A 15439-nucleotide genomic window follows, 5' to 3' on the forward strand; every position below is an offset into this window, starting at 1 on the left:
TATATTTAAACATCGCCGTTTCTCGAGTGTGCACGCACACAGTATCATATGAGGAATGCGTTATATTAAAACATAACACCTTGTCAGAAAAACTCACAGAACAACAAAACAATGATACGATACGCGTCATACGCTAATGCAATATATAAAATGTATTTAAATGGTTATGGAACTTATAACTATATAGTAACGTAATTTTCTCTTATGTTTTTTCTCATTCTTTGAAACATAAAAGATCCCAACATGAATACGCTGTAATTATAAGGTTAGCTTATATTTATAGCTATGATTAATTATCGCTCAGCTTATAATCGTAGGTAAGCGATGTTAGTGAAGCTTTTAATTACAGAAACGTATTTCCAACAAAACGATATCTACTTCTAATTTCGCGAAACGGTATCTATCACATTGCGGTATTAGAGAGACGCATCAAAGCAGTATTTTGAGAAAGAATAAGAACACATATTACATATCAAAGCAATATTGCTATATAGAATAACTATAGAAAACGTATAGAAATTTTTTGTTCATTGATGGTTCGTTAAACACGTCGATTTCTCGGGCGCCATACGACGAGACTTGTGCCTGTTATCGCGAGAGTGTCATTCAGGTAGTCCGTCTGGAACTTAAAAACACAAAATTACAATATCTAACAAAGTTCGTGTTCAATATTGCAAAATAAGACTTGTAAGAATGTCGTCAATCTTATGAAGGCCTTCACCAACATTCGGAAGACAAAGATAAAATCTGATTTCATAATTTATTAAATGTAAGAAAAAATTTAATATTCAACGTTCGAACTGCCGATCGTCTTGCACTTTTAACAGTATTTCTCATTTTATAGACATTTATAGTATATAGACATTTCACGAATTTTTTCTTCAAAGTCAAAGATATGATATTTTCGGCAAATATCTTATGCGTGTAATACTCACGCTGAAGATAAATTCAATCTTTGGACGTATGGTAGCAATGGGCTTTGGCGGATCAGTAGGGCTCGAAATTCTGACGATGCCCATGCCGTGCAACGAGTTCCAACTCGTTATCAGGCATCCGTGCGTCAGATGCACTCCCGTTATCGTACCCATATCCGCGGTGGAGTAAGATTTCACTAGCTCGAAATCGTTCTTTGGATCTAGCATGTGCAACTTCGCCTTGGAATCCCCGACGCAAACCAAATCCCGTCGCATACTCACGCACTCGGGGATCGCTTTATCTGGAAACTGAAAGGTAAACCTGCGAAATCGTAATCGTGTCTCGTTTATCGGTATTAAAAATACGGGATGACATTACTCTGATAGACTTCATGATCCGACCGGCTCTCTGATCCCAAACGGATACCGTCCGGTCCCTACTGGCGGACAGGATGTATTCCGTGTTCATGGCCAGCTTAGTCACGTTTGTAGTGTGGGGTCGGTACTGTCTGTACGGCTTATTACTACTCGATCTCGAATCGAACACGTATATTGTCCCGTAGACTGAGCCGGTCGCAAAGAGGGCCTGCTCCGGACACGATGACAGATGTCGCAATTCATTAAATTTGTTGAGCTTCCTATGAAGATAGACCCGCATTTTTTAAATTTTATATTTTTATTAATTGTACTACATTGTTATAGGGGAGACCGGGGCGGAGTCGTCACCGGAGCGGAGTCGTTACTACAATTATCTCGAAATCTGTATGTTGTGTGAACTCACCATTAATATTGTAAACACTACTTATGGTGCCCATGTAACCAACGGAGTTTAGTGAGATTATATGCCATGTTGTGATTTTTATTAAGGCAAATGTGTTTTCGGAGGTCAAAAGTGAAATTTTTTGCGCGAAAATTTTTAATATTTTTAATATTATTTTCTCTCCGAATCTCGAGGTAAGTGATTCTGAAGAGTAATGCATGCTGAACACGAATCCAGTGGTTCTTTTTTATTTTCGTTGATTTCTAATATTTCATGAGCGACCAAACTTGAAACTTGTGTCCGGGGCGAAGTCGTCACCAAGCCATATCATGGAGGCTTCGGGCGAAAATCAAAGTCAAAGAAGCAGCAGTGGTCGGATTCCGGCGAGGACTTGGATAATATGTGCTGCGTGTACTCAGAGATGACAGAGAACAGAGCTGACGAGAAACAGTGCATTTCGTGCGAGCGTGGGACACATAAGTGCATGCGTTTTTTTTTTGTAATTATTTTCCGCCATCGTGTTTTTAATTGATGTTTCCATTTTTCTATTAAAAAATAATTAATAAAATGTATCCTATCATTTTTCACGATTGGAATTATAAATTTTCATTTAAAATCCAATCCGAGAATGGAGTGACGACTCCGCCCTGGGGGTGTAACGACTCTGCCCCGGAAATTTTGACATTTCAATTTTTGCACTTTTGTCGTTTTATGCTCTATATCAGTTGAACAAAAAGCGACGAAGATCAAAAATTCCCTCATAAATTTTGTAACCAAGGGTTTACCATTTACAACGGTATACCACATTTTACTAAATTATTTGTTTTGTTGTTAGAAATCGGCACCGAAAAAATAGTGACAACTTTGCCCCGATCTTCCCTACATTTTTTGCTATTTTGTGGCAAACCTCATCTTGACAGCTAAGCGCATATTTTAAAAAATAACAAAAAAGAAAATCTTTGTTAGCCGCGCACTTGTTAAATTTAGAGTTTTTTTTTAACTGTGCTGCATTTGACTGTAAAAGTCTCATCAAATTATTGGACTTTAACATGCAGCCTTTGTTAAGAACTTAAGCGGTGTTTACATTGTCGTGGAACCACGGCCGAAATCAGATGTAAGTGTGAGACATGAGTCGTATACATATAAAAATCAAACTGTGTTTGATTGTTATACCGTGCCTTCCGAAAGTTCGGGGCCACCTAAATAATTTGTAAACGGTTTGAAATATAGGATTGAAATTTATAGGGATACAATGGGATCACAAAGTCTATTAATTAACCATAAAAACACCCACCTCCACATTCCCGGGGGACGGGGGTAGGGAGGAGCCAAAAAATCTTAAATGGCATGTGGGGTTGAGTGAGGGTTCGTTCGAAAGGGCTTTCCGAGACGAAAACAACGCGATGTCGCCGAGGTCTGTACGATTTTTTTTTCGCAGAGTTATGATCATTTGAACATTTTTAGGGCCCACGGCGACAATAAAAGAAAGATAAGGCTTCACACGGGCACGCGCGTTCCTGTGCGTGTGTGCGTGCGTGCGAGTGTGTGTGTGTGTGTGTGTGTATGTGTGTGTGTGTGTGTCAGCAGAGATAAGGACCCCACGGTTCGTCACTCCCGCGGTAGTTAACGACTCCAAACCCTCTCTGCTGTGTGTGTGTGTGTGTGTATGTGTGTGTGTGTGTGTCAGCAGAGATAAGGACCCCACGGTTCGTCACTCCCGCGGTAGTTAACGACTCCAAACCCTCTCTGCTGTGTGTGTGTGTGTGTGTGTGTGTGTGTGTGTGTGCGTGCGTGCGTGCGTGCGTGTGTGCGTGTCCGGCCAACTAAGGCAAGACCGGGATGGGAACACTGGTGTATGTGAAGGAATAAAAACACACACACACACACACAGCAGAGAGGGTTTGGAGTCGTTAACTACCGCGGGAGTGACGAACCGTGGGGTCCTTATCTCTGCTGACACACACACACACACACACACACACACACACACACACACAGCAGAGAGGGTTTGGAGTCGTTAACTACCGCGGGAGTGACGAACCGTGGGGTCCTTATCTCTGCTGACACACACACACACACACATACACACACACACACACACACACACACACACACTCGCACGCACGCACACACGCACAGGAACGCGCGTGCCCGTGTGAAGCCTTATCTTTCTTTTATTGTCGCCGTGGCACAGTGGGCATAAAGTCGCTTTTTGTGGCAAAAAATCGTTCGACGGCTGAATTTTCAACCGATTGCAATGATTTTTTTTTTAAATACGCGTTATTTACTGTACTATAGCGTAGACTTGCACATTTTTTGATATTACAATTTGTTAATAAACAAAAAATCGAAATTGTTGTATACTTTTTGACAAACATTTTTTGGTGTGTTCATAATTTCTTTAATCTTGATATAAGAGGGTTTTCGGGGTCGCTGATTAAGAAACCGCCAGTAAAACTTTAAAATTCAAAATGGCGGATCCAATATGACGGCCGTGAACTAAAAATGTAAGTACAAATTTCATACAATTTAGTATACAGGGGTAATTATTAAAGGCAATAATTATAATATTAAAAAAATAAAATTAAAATGTACACTTTATAGTTTTATAAGAGTAACTGCCAAATATTCGCGTTTAGCGTTACCTGTAACTAAGGACGTTGACCTAGCGAGCTTATTAGCGAGTTCCATTTTTGTTTCTTTTTGTTTTTTTTTTTACTTTTTTATTTTTTGTAGTTACCTTTTCTCTTTGTAAAAAACTGTACTTTTAATTATGTTATAATTATTTACATAGAATAAAGAAAAATTTATTTACATACTTTTTATTACATACTATAATTTTAATAATTTTTTAGCATCATCCGATAATTCGTTATCTTGTTTGTCTATTTTCAATCTTAAACTACTGATAAGTGGATCGGATGATACTAAAAGATAATGAATAACGTCTTCATTATTATTGCGTCGAGATGACCATCTGCTACTGTGACTTCGGGCATGTCGGAATACTTTATTATTTGCCTCTTGCGCTTCCTCTGAATAGCGACCAATGGGTAAAAATGATGACGCTATTATGTCACCACCGTGCATTAACACTTTATGTACAGTTGGTGGCATAAAGTACCAACTGTATAAGTCAACATATAATTGAGCTGTTTCCAAAGCGTATTGATGGAATTTTACAGCATCAATTTCGTGACCGCTAGCGAGGACTTGCAAGGTGATGCCAAACCGCGTCACTAAACGTTCATCAAGTTGGCAGATTTTTGCTACAATTTGCGGTTTAGCGAAAAAACGTCTAGCAGTATTCCCAGTATTAGTATTTCCTGCACCTTGTTTGACCATGTCGACATTGATGCCAAGAGCTTCTTTCAAAGAATATTGAATGAATTTCTTTTTATTCTGCTTGGCATTTTTATTTTCGTCGCCTCTGGCACTGCTTTCCTTAAAATCCATGTTGTAAGCAATATGGAGTAAGCACTCCATAAAACGGATTTTGCAGTGTAGAGTTGACAATCCCAATGTATAAAATTCTTTTTTTCGTGGTAAAGTACTTATAATGTCTAATTTATTCATTTGTGTGGGTTTAGCCCCACATATATTACACGAGTTGCTCGATTTCTGATTAGTTATAACATTGCAGGTTTTTCCATCGATCATGGTACACTGTAAGTCATGAATTACAGAAAACGAAATGTTATTAACAGCTACATGTGTGGGATGAAGATTACCTATTTTTTCTGTATAATAATTGTACTCATTTAGGGAGTTGATCGCATTTTCAGTAATGAAATCAAATTTAATCGGGCGACAAAATCTGATTGATGACGGTCGATCGTTTACCCATATAATTTTATTTTCAAATCTAAGCTCCAAAGGGACAAACGATATAATAAACACAGACTGATCAGATGTATTTTGATGTTCATCAATGTCATTACTCATTGATGCACCTTCATCAGTATTGATTACTTTGGAAACTCGTTGTCTCCTTAGCAGTATCTTTGACCCTGTTCTATTGAAGAACTTATTGACTCGAAGCTCCATCCATACCCCATTTACTGTACAAAATTAATAATTTGTCTTGCAATGAGCCTAAAACTTCTGGAGCAATAGAAGATATTAATCGACGGACTGTATGGTCAAGTAATGATTGCAATTCGACGCTTGCTCCGTTATCTGTGACACGAATATCTTCAGGATAGCATCGCGTTTTTGCAGACAGAACCTTCGGGTACGGAGGATAGCTTTTATCGCCGAAAAGTTTTCCGCTGTAGGATCGGAGCGTATTATATTTTGATTTAGTCAAATCCAAATCCATGTACATTGCCAAAACTGTATCACTGAAGCGCTCATCTTCTTCGTTATCTTTGTTTTTTTTTATAGGTACAAGTGCTCTTTTATCATGCCCATGTCCTGCTGCTCTGTGTAATTCTTCCTGGCAAAACGTAGAACGAATTTCACTGATTCGCTTCCTTTTGTTCCTTTCTGAGGATTCTTCATAAGATACACAAGGGCGACCTTTTTTTTTGTAAGACAAATCTGTTGAATCTGAGGCAGATGTTGAAGTGGTAGCAACCATTGATGTTTTATCTTCAATTTTAGACAAATTTGAAACAAAATCAACTTGAAATTTATTAGATAAAAAGCGTTTATACTTTTTCTCAAATCGCCCTCTCATACGAGATACTAAATTCCATTTACGAACATAAGCCGGTAAAAAGTTATTCGTAATTTTACTCCGAATTTGAGCAAGTTGATTTTGATTGTAAGAAGTAAAATTGTTATTAATTTCATCCATTATTATTTCAATGTATTCTTTTTTCTTATTCTTATTATTCCATAACCAAGAACACAATAAATGTTGTTGAATTTCAAACTTCTCCATTTCTGTTATAAAATAACAACCGATATATATGTCAATTAAAAATAATCTGAAACCTGTAAGAGCCAGTTATAGACATCCAGAAATTTAGAAAGATTTTTTCATATTTTGAAGGCTGCTTTAATAGCAACGGGGATATAATCGCTGTGTGTGACCCGTGTGCGTGCGCGACTGTGTGCTGTTCAGCAGCTCGCTGCGTACGAGACAAAAACCGAATGCTGCGCGCTTTTTGTCAAAAAGAGAATTGATACCGTCAACTACTCGCACGGTTTCGTCTGCTCGCGCAGCATTCGGTTTTTGTTTCACGCGCGTGCCCGTGTGAAGCCTTATCTTTTTTTTATTGTCGCCGTGGGCCCTAAAAATGTTCAAATGATCATAACTCTGCGAAAAAAAATCGTACAGACCTCGGCGACATCGCGTTGTTTTCGTCTCGGAAAGCCCTTTCGAACGAACCCTCACTCAACCCCACATGCCATTTAAGATTTTTTGGCTCCTCCCTACCCCCGTCCCCCGGGGGTGTGGAGGTGGGTGTTTTTATGGTTAATTAATAGACTTTGTGATCCCATTGTATCCCTATAAATTTCAATCCTATATTTCAAACCGTTTACAAATTATTTAGGTGGCCCCGAACTTTCGGAAGGCACTGTATACGGCGGTATTAGGAATGGGCCGTAGCGTTGGCTCACGCGCGTACGTTCACGCCTCACGTCTGATCTCGGCCGTGGCACCACGATAATGTAAACACCGGTTTGGTTTTTGGAATAAAAAAAATTCAAAACCCCACATACCATCTGAACCGTGACAGATAATCTAGTTTTGTAAATTGCGTTGAGTTGTGCTAAGCGAAACAATCGAGCGACAATAGAAACAAGTACATAAAAATTAAGGGGGTTAAAAGAATTTAACAAGAGAGGTAAATAATAAAAAAAATTTTAACAGCATAACTTTTAATTATTTGAAAATGTCAAATTTTCGTTATGTTTACTTTTCGATTTTTTTCTAATAAATGGATAGAGTATATATCGATATTATTCCAATGGCACAACGTGATATTAAGTTAGTATCTTTTTGTTTATTCGTGTTATATTTATTATTCATTCCTTTTCTACTAAAAGAATAAATATATCGATGTGTTTTCAACGGCACAATATGACTCAGATTAGCATCTTTTTACTACGAAAAATTGAGCTCAATCGGGAAATAGTGCTGAGCTAACAAAACTTTATATTTCTTAGTTTTCTTGAATACAGTTCAAAACTTTGTTTCCGTAGTTCAATATGGAACGGCTAAAAAAAAACTCAAAATTTTACAAATGCGGGGTTACCTTCACAGAGGTCACACTCCTGAAATATTTGACGTTGATGAAAAAAAATACGCGTGAAGTGGTAATATGAAGTAAATTTGACTTAACAAGCAAACTTTGGAATCACGTTTCTGAATCATCTGTCTCGACAAGCGAAACACAAAACGCGATATCTGCATTAGAATAATTTGGAGGAAAACGATTATTTCTCCCACGAATAGGAATTATCATCTTCGCTCAGTTTTCTTATCGCGAAGCGGCCGAAAGGAAGAGTTTTGTTATCACGTACATCTCGTAAGTTCTGTCATGGACGAGACCGGTGTTGGTGAGCACCCACGATTTGACCGTATTATCGGAACGGCAATTGTAGACCGTGTGGTCTATCGCCGTCAGATAGCACAGTGTTCCATACGGGAACTTTACGTTGATATCCTCAACTTCGTAAAAGGGTTCCTTGCGATAAGAAAGTTTCTTGCAAAATAATCTGTGAGCTCCCGCACCAACTAAATAAGTGATTCCATCCTGAAAACGAGAATCATCATATACGTTTTCAGATACGTTTACCGTACCTGAAAGACGGTATTGCAAAAACTCCTCAATATGCTACTTACTACGGATATCAGCAACACAGAATTGTAACGATGCGGAAATGTCAATTTCTCCATAGAATCCTGCTTCCAGAGCGCTGCTTGTTTCTCGATCGCAACGCATGACAACTTCCAAAACAGTTTGTCGGGCCTCTCTGTAAGGACACGTGATTTTTCATATCAAAAGAATATAAAAACTTATTTGTACCGTAATACTGAGTACAAAAAATTCATATACGTGCAACTTGAATTAAGTACAAATAAACTACAAGAACATTCTAAACCGAGAGATCTATTCACGTTCTTACTTTATGCATATCAAGTTATTGCAATAAACGGAGCTGCTCAAGCTTGTTTCATGTGACTCTTTGTAAGTAAGAAATATATGTTTTGTAAAACACGCTTATTTTTTTTAAGGCGAACAGAAATGAAATACTACGAAATAAAATCTAACACGAGCTAAGCAGCTAATGTATGACTTGCAAATGCTTCGAACAGCGCTGGCGTAAAATGACATAGAGAATGTTCTATTTACTGACGAAAAGGGATGGTTGTGGCGTAAGGTGCTATCAATTTGAGCTAACCGGGACACAAAAGCGAGTGGTTATTCGCGCTTTCCACAGTAAGTCATCATTCTTTAAAATCTGGTTTGCACACTAAGCTCAAACCGTGTACTAGTGTCGACGTATCTAGGAAGGAACATATATGCAGGAATATCTGAAATGCAGTACAATAATATAATTAAACGCACAACCAAACAAATGTTCCGAAAGAGACGGAGACAGAACGAAAGAGAGAGTTGACCGTCGCTGAGTAAGCAATGTGAGCATTACTCTACGCCGTCGATAAGTGACTACTGCGCACTTACTGCGGAACTATTTCGGAATGGTTTAGTTCTGTTCTAGACTTTTATTGTGTTTATTATAGGTTCGAACCGGGTCAGAGTTGAGTTGGGGTGAGCGCTCTTGCGGTGGAAACACCAAACCTGAGAGAGGCCATTCCGGCCTTTTTTAATGGTGTTATACATATATGTATAACACCACTGCATTTACAGAATCATGTTTTATCGGCAGTGTCGAAAAATGAACGTGTCTACGTAGTACCAATTTCAAAAATGTATTGGTGATAGTGTACAGGGGATTTTGATGGTCTCACGAAAAAGGCTCGGATGGCTTCTTTCAAACTTCTCTCTCTGACCAAACTCAGAGTTTGGGTACCTCTATGAAGCTAGCCGATAGAAATTACTAAATTTGATTATTTTTAACTTTTCTAAGTGTAATTTCGTTTGTGATTGATTGTGAGTCCGTTTTTAACGTTTGTGATCAAATAGTTTTTTTTGTAATTAACATTTTTACTTTAGTTGTGATGTCAGCCGACACTTTAATGTCCATATGTCTACCAATGCGGATTAACTTTAATCTCAGTTTAACTTACTTTTTATTTTTTTATAATTCTTACAACTAGATCGACAATCTTACGGGAGTTAGCGTGACCTGAAAAATTTATGTGTATAAACATAAACTGTACAATTCTTGCATTAAGTAAACATTGTCGTCAGGTGACAGCTCTATATGTTAAAAATAAGTAATATTTTTAATTTTTTTTGTTCTTGATATATACTCGACTTATGTTGTCTTCATTTTTGTGCGTACTTTAATTTTTTAACCGTGTACAGGAATTTTGCAATTCTATCTTTCTGAAGAGCGAAATCCGAGATTAAAAAAAGCAGATTTTATGCTAATTTTTTATAAAATTTAAGCCTTCTCATCGGAGCGCGCATGAGACTAGCTCTTCCGTTTTTTCTTAAAAAAAAAAAAAAATTACAATTGAGAGAAACGTCCACTAAATCGCACTGATCCGGCACAAGTACTTAAGGATTAATCTTCCATGTGTATATTAATAATACATTTTCATCGAATTGCAACGACGAATTGGTAACACTATGCAATTTTCAAAGTCGACCGTTTGTGCTTTAGAAGAAATTGGCAAAGCAATACCGACAGAAAGAAAGGAGAGATTAAGTCGTTGAAGTCACAATTATATGTCCTGTATTATACAATGAGATGCCGTCTGAGGTGTTGTAAGCATTAAAAAAGAAATTTGCAACGTATGTTCGTAACATTATACCCCTTTTTGATTACCCTGCCATTTTTCGGATCAGCACGTCGAATGAATTGCATTGTTTGATTACAGAATGTCCTTAATTACAGAATGAACGTGAAGTGTATAATCCTACCCGATATGTAAATTTTTTTTATTACGTACAAATTTCGATCTCGGTGGGATGTGTGCGTGCGTGCGTGCGTGCGCGCGTTGCTCAACGGAGTGCCGGTCATGATACTTGGCGAGATTCTTCTCGTACTCGAGTATCGCGAGTTCCCTGATTCTTCGTTCCGACGTAATATCAATCTCCTTGAACGGCACTCCGTTGAGCAAGCCGAGCAACGTTACAACTCATACAAACGTATTCTTGTCGACGTCTACAGGCAGAAGCTGTCGGAGGTCGAGCGCCTCTGCGACGAGGAATTGGAGAACATAACGACAGAATGCAAACTGCTTGCAGCCGTTCAAGGTGATCGCATTACGATATTACCTGCAAATACAAACCGCATAAACGTTAATTATTAATTCTGGATAGACGATAATTAAACCAAACGGATAGAGAATTATATAAGAAAAAAACATAAATGCAAATTGAGATTTAATAATTTTAACTCTCGCAGGCCACACTTATTTTTTGCATATGTATAAGCCACACTAATGGGATCTAGAGGATCTCAGTCATTTTTCGAAAAAATTGACGTATTGTAATGTTTTTTTTCACCCAATTTATCGTAACTTTTCTGAGAATTATGATAATAATCTCAGAATTTGTAAAAAAAAGTTATTATCAAAAAATACGAATTAAAAAATAAAATAATAGTTTCAAACAAAGTTCCAAAATTTCGTTGGAGTCTCTGAGACCCCTGTGTGGCTATCGAGGATTAAAGAGTTTAGAGTCCTCTAAGATTCGTTCGCTGAAGGATTTATAATTATCCCCAATTAAATTTCTATCTCAGTTCCCTTTAATTCACTCGTTTTACAAGAACTAAAGGAGTGAATTGAAGAGTATGAGCTACTAATTAAATATCGATGATTGCTAATTGTTACTTAAGTCGCTCGAGAGCGGCGATCGACAGCATAGGCCGCGGCTGCGGCCCGCGTGGCCGCGGTTACCTCTTCAAACGCAAGGGTATAGCGTAAAAGCTGAAACTTCTCCATCTCTTTTCTCCAAAGAGCTGCCTCCTTGTTCAGTTTTTCCCAAAGGCTCGTCATTTCTGACCAGAGGTCCTGGGCGCGCTCGTGAAGAGCAGATCTAAATCGAATAATTTTCTATCTGGCAAATAATAATTCTACCGCGACTATGTAAGAAAATATTAAAATTACAAGAAAACCTCAACATTTTTTATAATTTTTTGCTCGAGCATTTTTTTAACACTTAAATTGTTTTAATATATATAAATTGTATTCCTCGCACACATTTTATAGTGTTGTTAAACATGCGATGAAATGATTGAGAAAGATTTAATTAATATAAGTTGTTTTTATTTTTATAGTTTTATATAAATTTAATTAATATAGTTTTTTTTATTTGTCAATCTGGACAAACAACTCTGAAATGAGACCGTATCTTTTTTGAATTGCGATCGATCTAATATTAATTTTTAATTAATTCAATGTCTTGGTATCTCTTTATATTACGAAACGTAATTCGTAAAGATCTGCTTCGTCGCTTCCGTTTTCGTAAGCGGAACTACCCCCGTAATTTTCGTGTAAAAGAGAGGGAATGGATTCTCGAATTATGTCTTTCAAAATTTCAAGATTTGCAACAGAGAATACAATACGCGAATTCTTTTGCACAGTCGACGGATGATCCTAGATCTGTCGCGGGCGGACGTTGAGTCTCCGTTCGCTCGACATCGCCCGACAATCCCTCGTCCGACGCGTCTCGATATAAATTGCGGGATATTTCCGATCACGTCTTGCGTGCCTGCTTCGTTCCGCGTATCGTCGCGTTTCTCCGTGTGACATTTGCGAATTTGCAATTTTTGGACTCCGAATCTTGAGGCGCATCGTTCAAGGCGACAGGCGTTACTTCCGCCGAGAAGACGCGCCTGTCGTCCATCGCGTTTCGTTTTCTTTTTTAAGTTTGATCGAGTATATAAATCACGAGAAACATCGCTGACAGATGGAAAAATTTTACATTTATTGATCCCGGGATTCTCAGGAATAAATTGCACGCGTTTCCGTTTTGTTTTTGAGAAATATAAAATGTGCGTGCGATCGTAGCGGCAACTTTTTAAATGGCAAAGTGACAATATTTTATTAATAGCAAATTCGGTTGGACGCACCAATGCACATTGAAGCCGTTGTGCACTGATTTAATCTCTAATATTTAAAGTAAATTCAAGTACAAAAGATTATCTTGTAACGAGATTACAATAACTTGTTTAAGAGTAAAGTCACTATAGATTTACAAAAGTACCGCAATATTGATTAGTCTCCTCAAATTCGACTATGATTGATCAATTTCTTAAGGCTTCAAACACCTATTATAGACCGGGACTTATATAGGCTGGGTTCGCGGAGCGCGCTTTTAGCGCTATGAGCGTGCTCTGTCCTTGTTCAACTTTCAGTAAGTAACAGAGATAGAATGACGTTGTCAGCGCTAATAGCGTCTCCCCGAACGCACCTATAGATTGCAGTACTTTGAAGATCTAGTGACTTTACCCTTAAACAAATTATTATATCGTAATCTCGTTACAAGATAATCTTTTGTACTTGAAAATTTCTTAATTAAGGAAAGTTACCTGTTACTCGAATAAACGACTTATATTTCGTTTATAAATGTTATAAACAAGCGTCTGGTACTCGAAGAGTCTTTAAACGTCGCCTCTTCTTGAATCTGCAAGTGCACAGTTTCATACAAAGAAGAAATAAATTATATAAATATATAACTCCGAATAGGACTCAATTGACCACGTCGTCAATTAGCTAATTTAAAATAAAAATATCTGATTGGCTGGTCCAGTGGAAAAACTCCAGGCACCGGGGGCTGTGAGTGGCTGTGGTCTATCGCAACGTGATTAAACGGGACGCTCCATATAACTCCTTGTCTGAAAAATTTACAAAACGCGACAAACAATGATACGATAATGGAATGTGTAAAATATATTCAAATAATTATGGCACTTAACTATATATAGCATAAAATGTTTTCTCTTATTCTTTTCAACATAAAAGATCCAATCATAAATACGCTACAATTCTTTCATAAGATTCTTTCCCAAGATACTATAAGCTTGAGCTTATAATTATAGCTACGATTATCGCTCAGCTTATAAGTTAGTGAAGTTTTTACTCAATCGAATTTTCGACAAAAGGATATTATATTCTAATTTCGCGTGAAACTGTATAGGTGTACATTACATTATAGGTACACACTGAGAGAAAAGAAACGTTGTGTCTACTGATAAGTTCAGTAGTTCCAACTGAAGTAGTACAGTAACGCATGTTCAGTAACGTCAGCAGCATTACGTTAGTAAATATGACAGAACCATCTATAATAACCACAACTACATGCTTCTTCAGTAAAAACTACTGAATTTATCAGTAGAGACCGGATCGCGGTGCTGTTTTTCCCACTCCACGCGCGTACTAAAGCGGCCGAGCGCCGTAAAGGGGGCACCATCGCGTAAAGTGTCAACATTTTTAAATAAATAAATATATATATATATATATATATAGTTGAGGTACATTATTCATTAGTACATCAATAAATTTTATTAATGAAATAAATATTATATAATATTATGAAGTGTTTCATTATGTGTATATTAATCATTAATATCAGTTACATATCAGTTTTTATAATTCAGCTGATTCAAGCGCGTAGATGGACCTTAAATATAAGAACTTATAACTATTTAAGTATTAAAGATAATGTAAATAATGTAATGTAGAAAAAGAGTACTTCGAGTGATGGAAAGAAATTTTTTAAAATAAAATCTGGTTATTACAAAAGCAGACATCGTCAATTATCTTAATTATTTACAATATGTATTTTGTAGCAACAAAATATGTAGAATTTTCTTTTTCTATTAAAACGCACGGATGAATATCAGGTAAAGCATTAATATTTTTGAGAAAGTATGTTCTACATATTTCAACATTGTACGCATAATAATGCTCATTAAAACAAATATTGTTTAAACGTTGTAATAGTACATATATATTCTCGTCTTTTCTGATATATTTATTTTGAAGTGATTATAAAATAAAAATACAAATAAACAATAGTTTTATTTCTGCCGGTGTGAGTGGGCTATCACCCTTACGGAAAGAAACTACAGCGGATTACAGAAAATTATATTACAGGAACTACATAAAAGTATTACACAAAATTACAGACTGAAGTATTGTAATATACTGTAATATTTTCGTACTATACGCTCGGATTACAGGAAAATATTACAGGATTACAGGACTACAAGATTGCAGTCCTCTTAATACTAGAGGACACTGATTTCCGATATTCACCCGGCATAAAAAAAAATTATTTTTTTCTTAGTTTTATTACTTTTTTATAACTAAATTTGTTTCTTAAGATGCAGTCTATGATTATAAATATTTTCTTGTATTTGAAAAACACACTTACCTTGGTGGGATTCGAACTCGGGACCTCGGGACCTCTGGATCGTGAGCCAACTGCCTTACGTGGTAGACTACTTCTTAATTTGATGTAAGTGTTATATATAGTCTACATATGTCATAACCAGCACAAATATATAATTTTTCAAAAATCATCTTAAGAAACAAATTCAGTTTAAAAAGAGTAATAAAATTTTAAATTGGATATATGATATAATATTTCTTAAAGTCGGGTGAATGTCAGAAACCAGTGCCGGCTCATTATGAAATTACTTATAAAATATGAAATTAAAAAATAAT

At 36.8% G+C, this 15439-nt stretch overlaps 1 protein-coding gene across 1 annotated transcript; it reads right to left on the bottom strand.

Moving 5' to 3' along the window:
* Positions 1 to 935: 935 nt before the first annotated feature.
* On the bottom strand, positions 936 to 8604 carry LOC139787301 (F-box/WD repeat-containing protein 9-like; the record flags this gene model as incomplete). The annotated part of the gene is made up of 4 exons (XM_071726367.1): positions 936 to 1223; positions 1294 to 1552; positions 8152 to 8384; positions 8474 to 8604. Coding segments are annotated over 4 exons (911 nt in total), but the record flags the coding sequence as incomplete, so codon positions are not given.
* Positions 8605 to 15439: the final 6835 nt, after the last annotated feature.

The sequence above is a fragment of the Temnothorax nylanderi genome, unplaced genomic scaffold (genome assembly GCF_030848795.1).
Source record: "Temnothorax nylanderi isolate EJ_2023f unplaced genomic scaffold, tnyl_v1.0 TNYL_tig1407_pilon, whole genome shotgun sequence".
Lineage (NCBI taxonomy): Eukaryota > Metazoa > Arthropoda > Insecta > Hymenoptera > Formicidae > Temnothorax > Temnothorax nylanderi.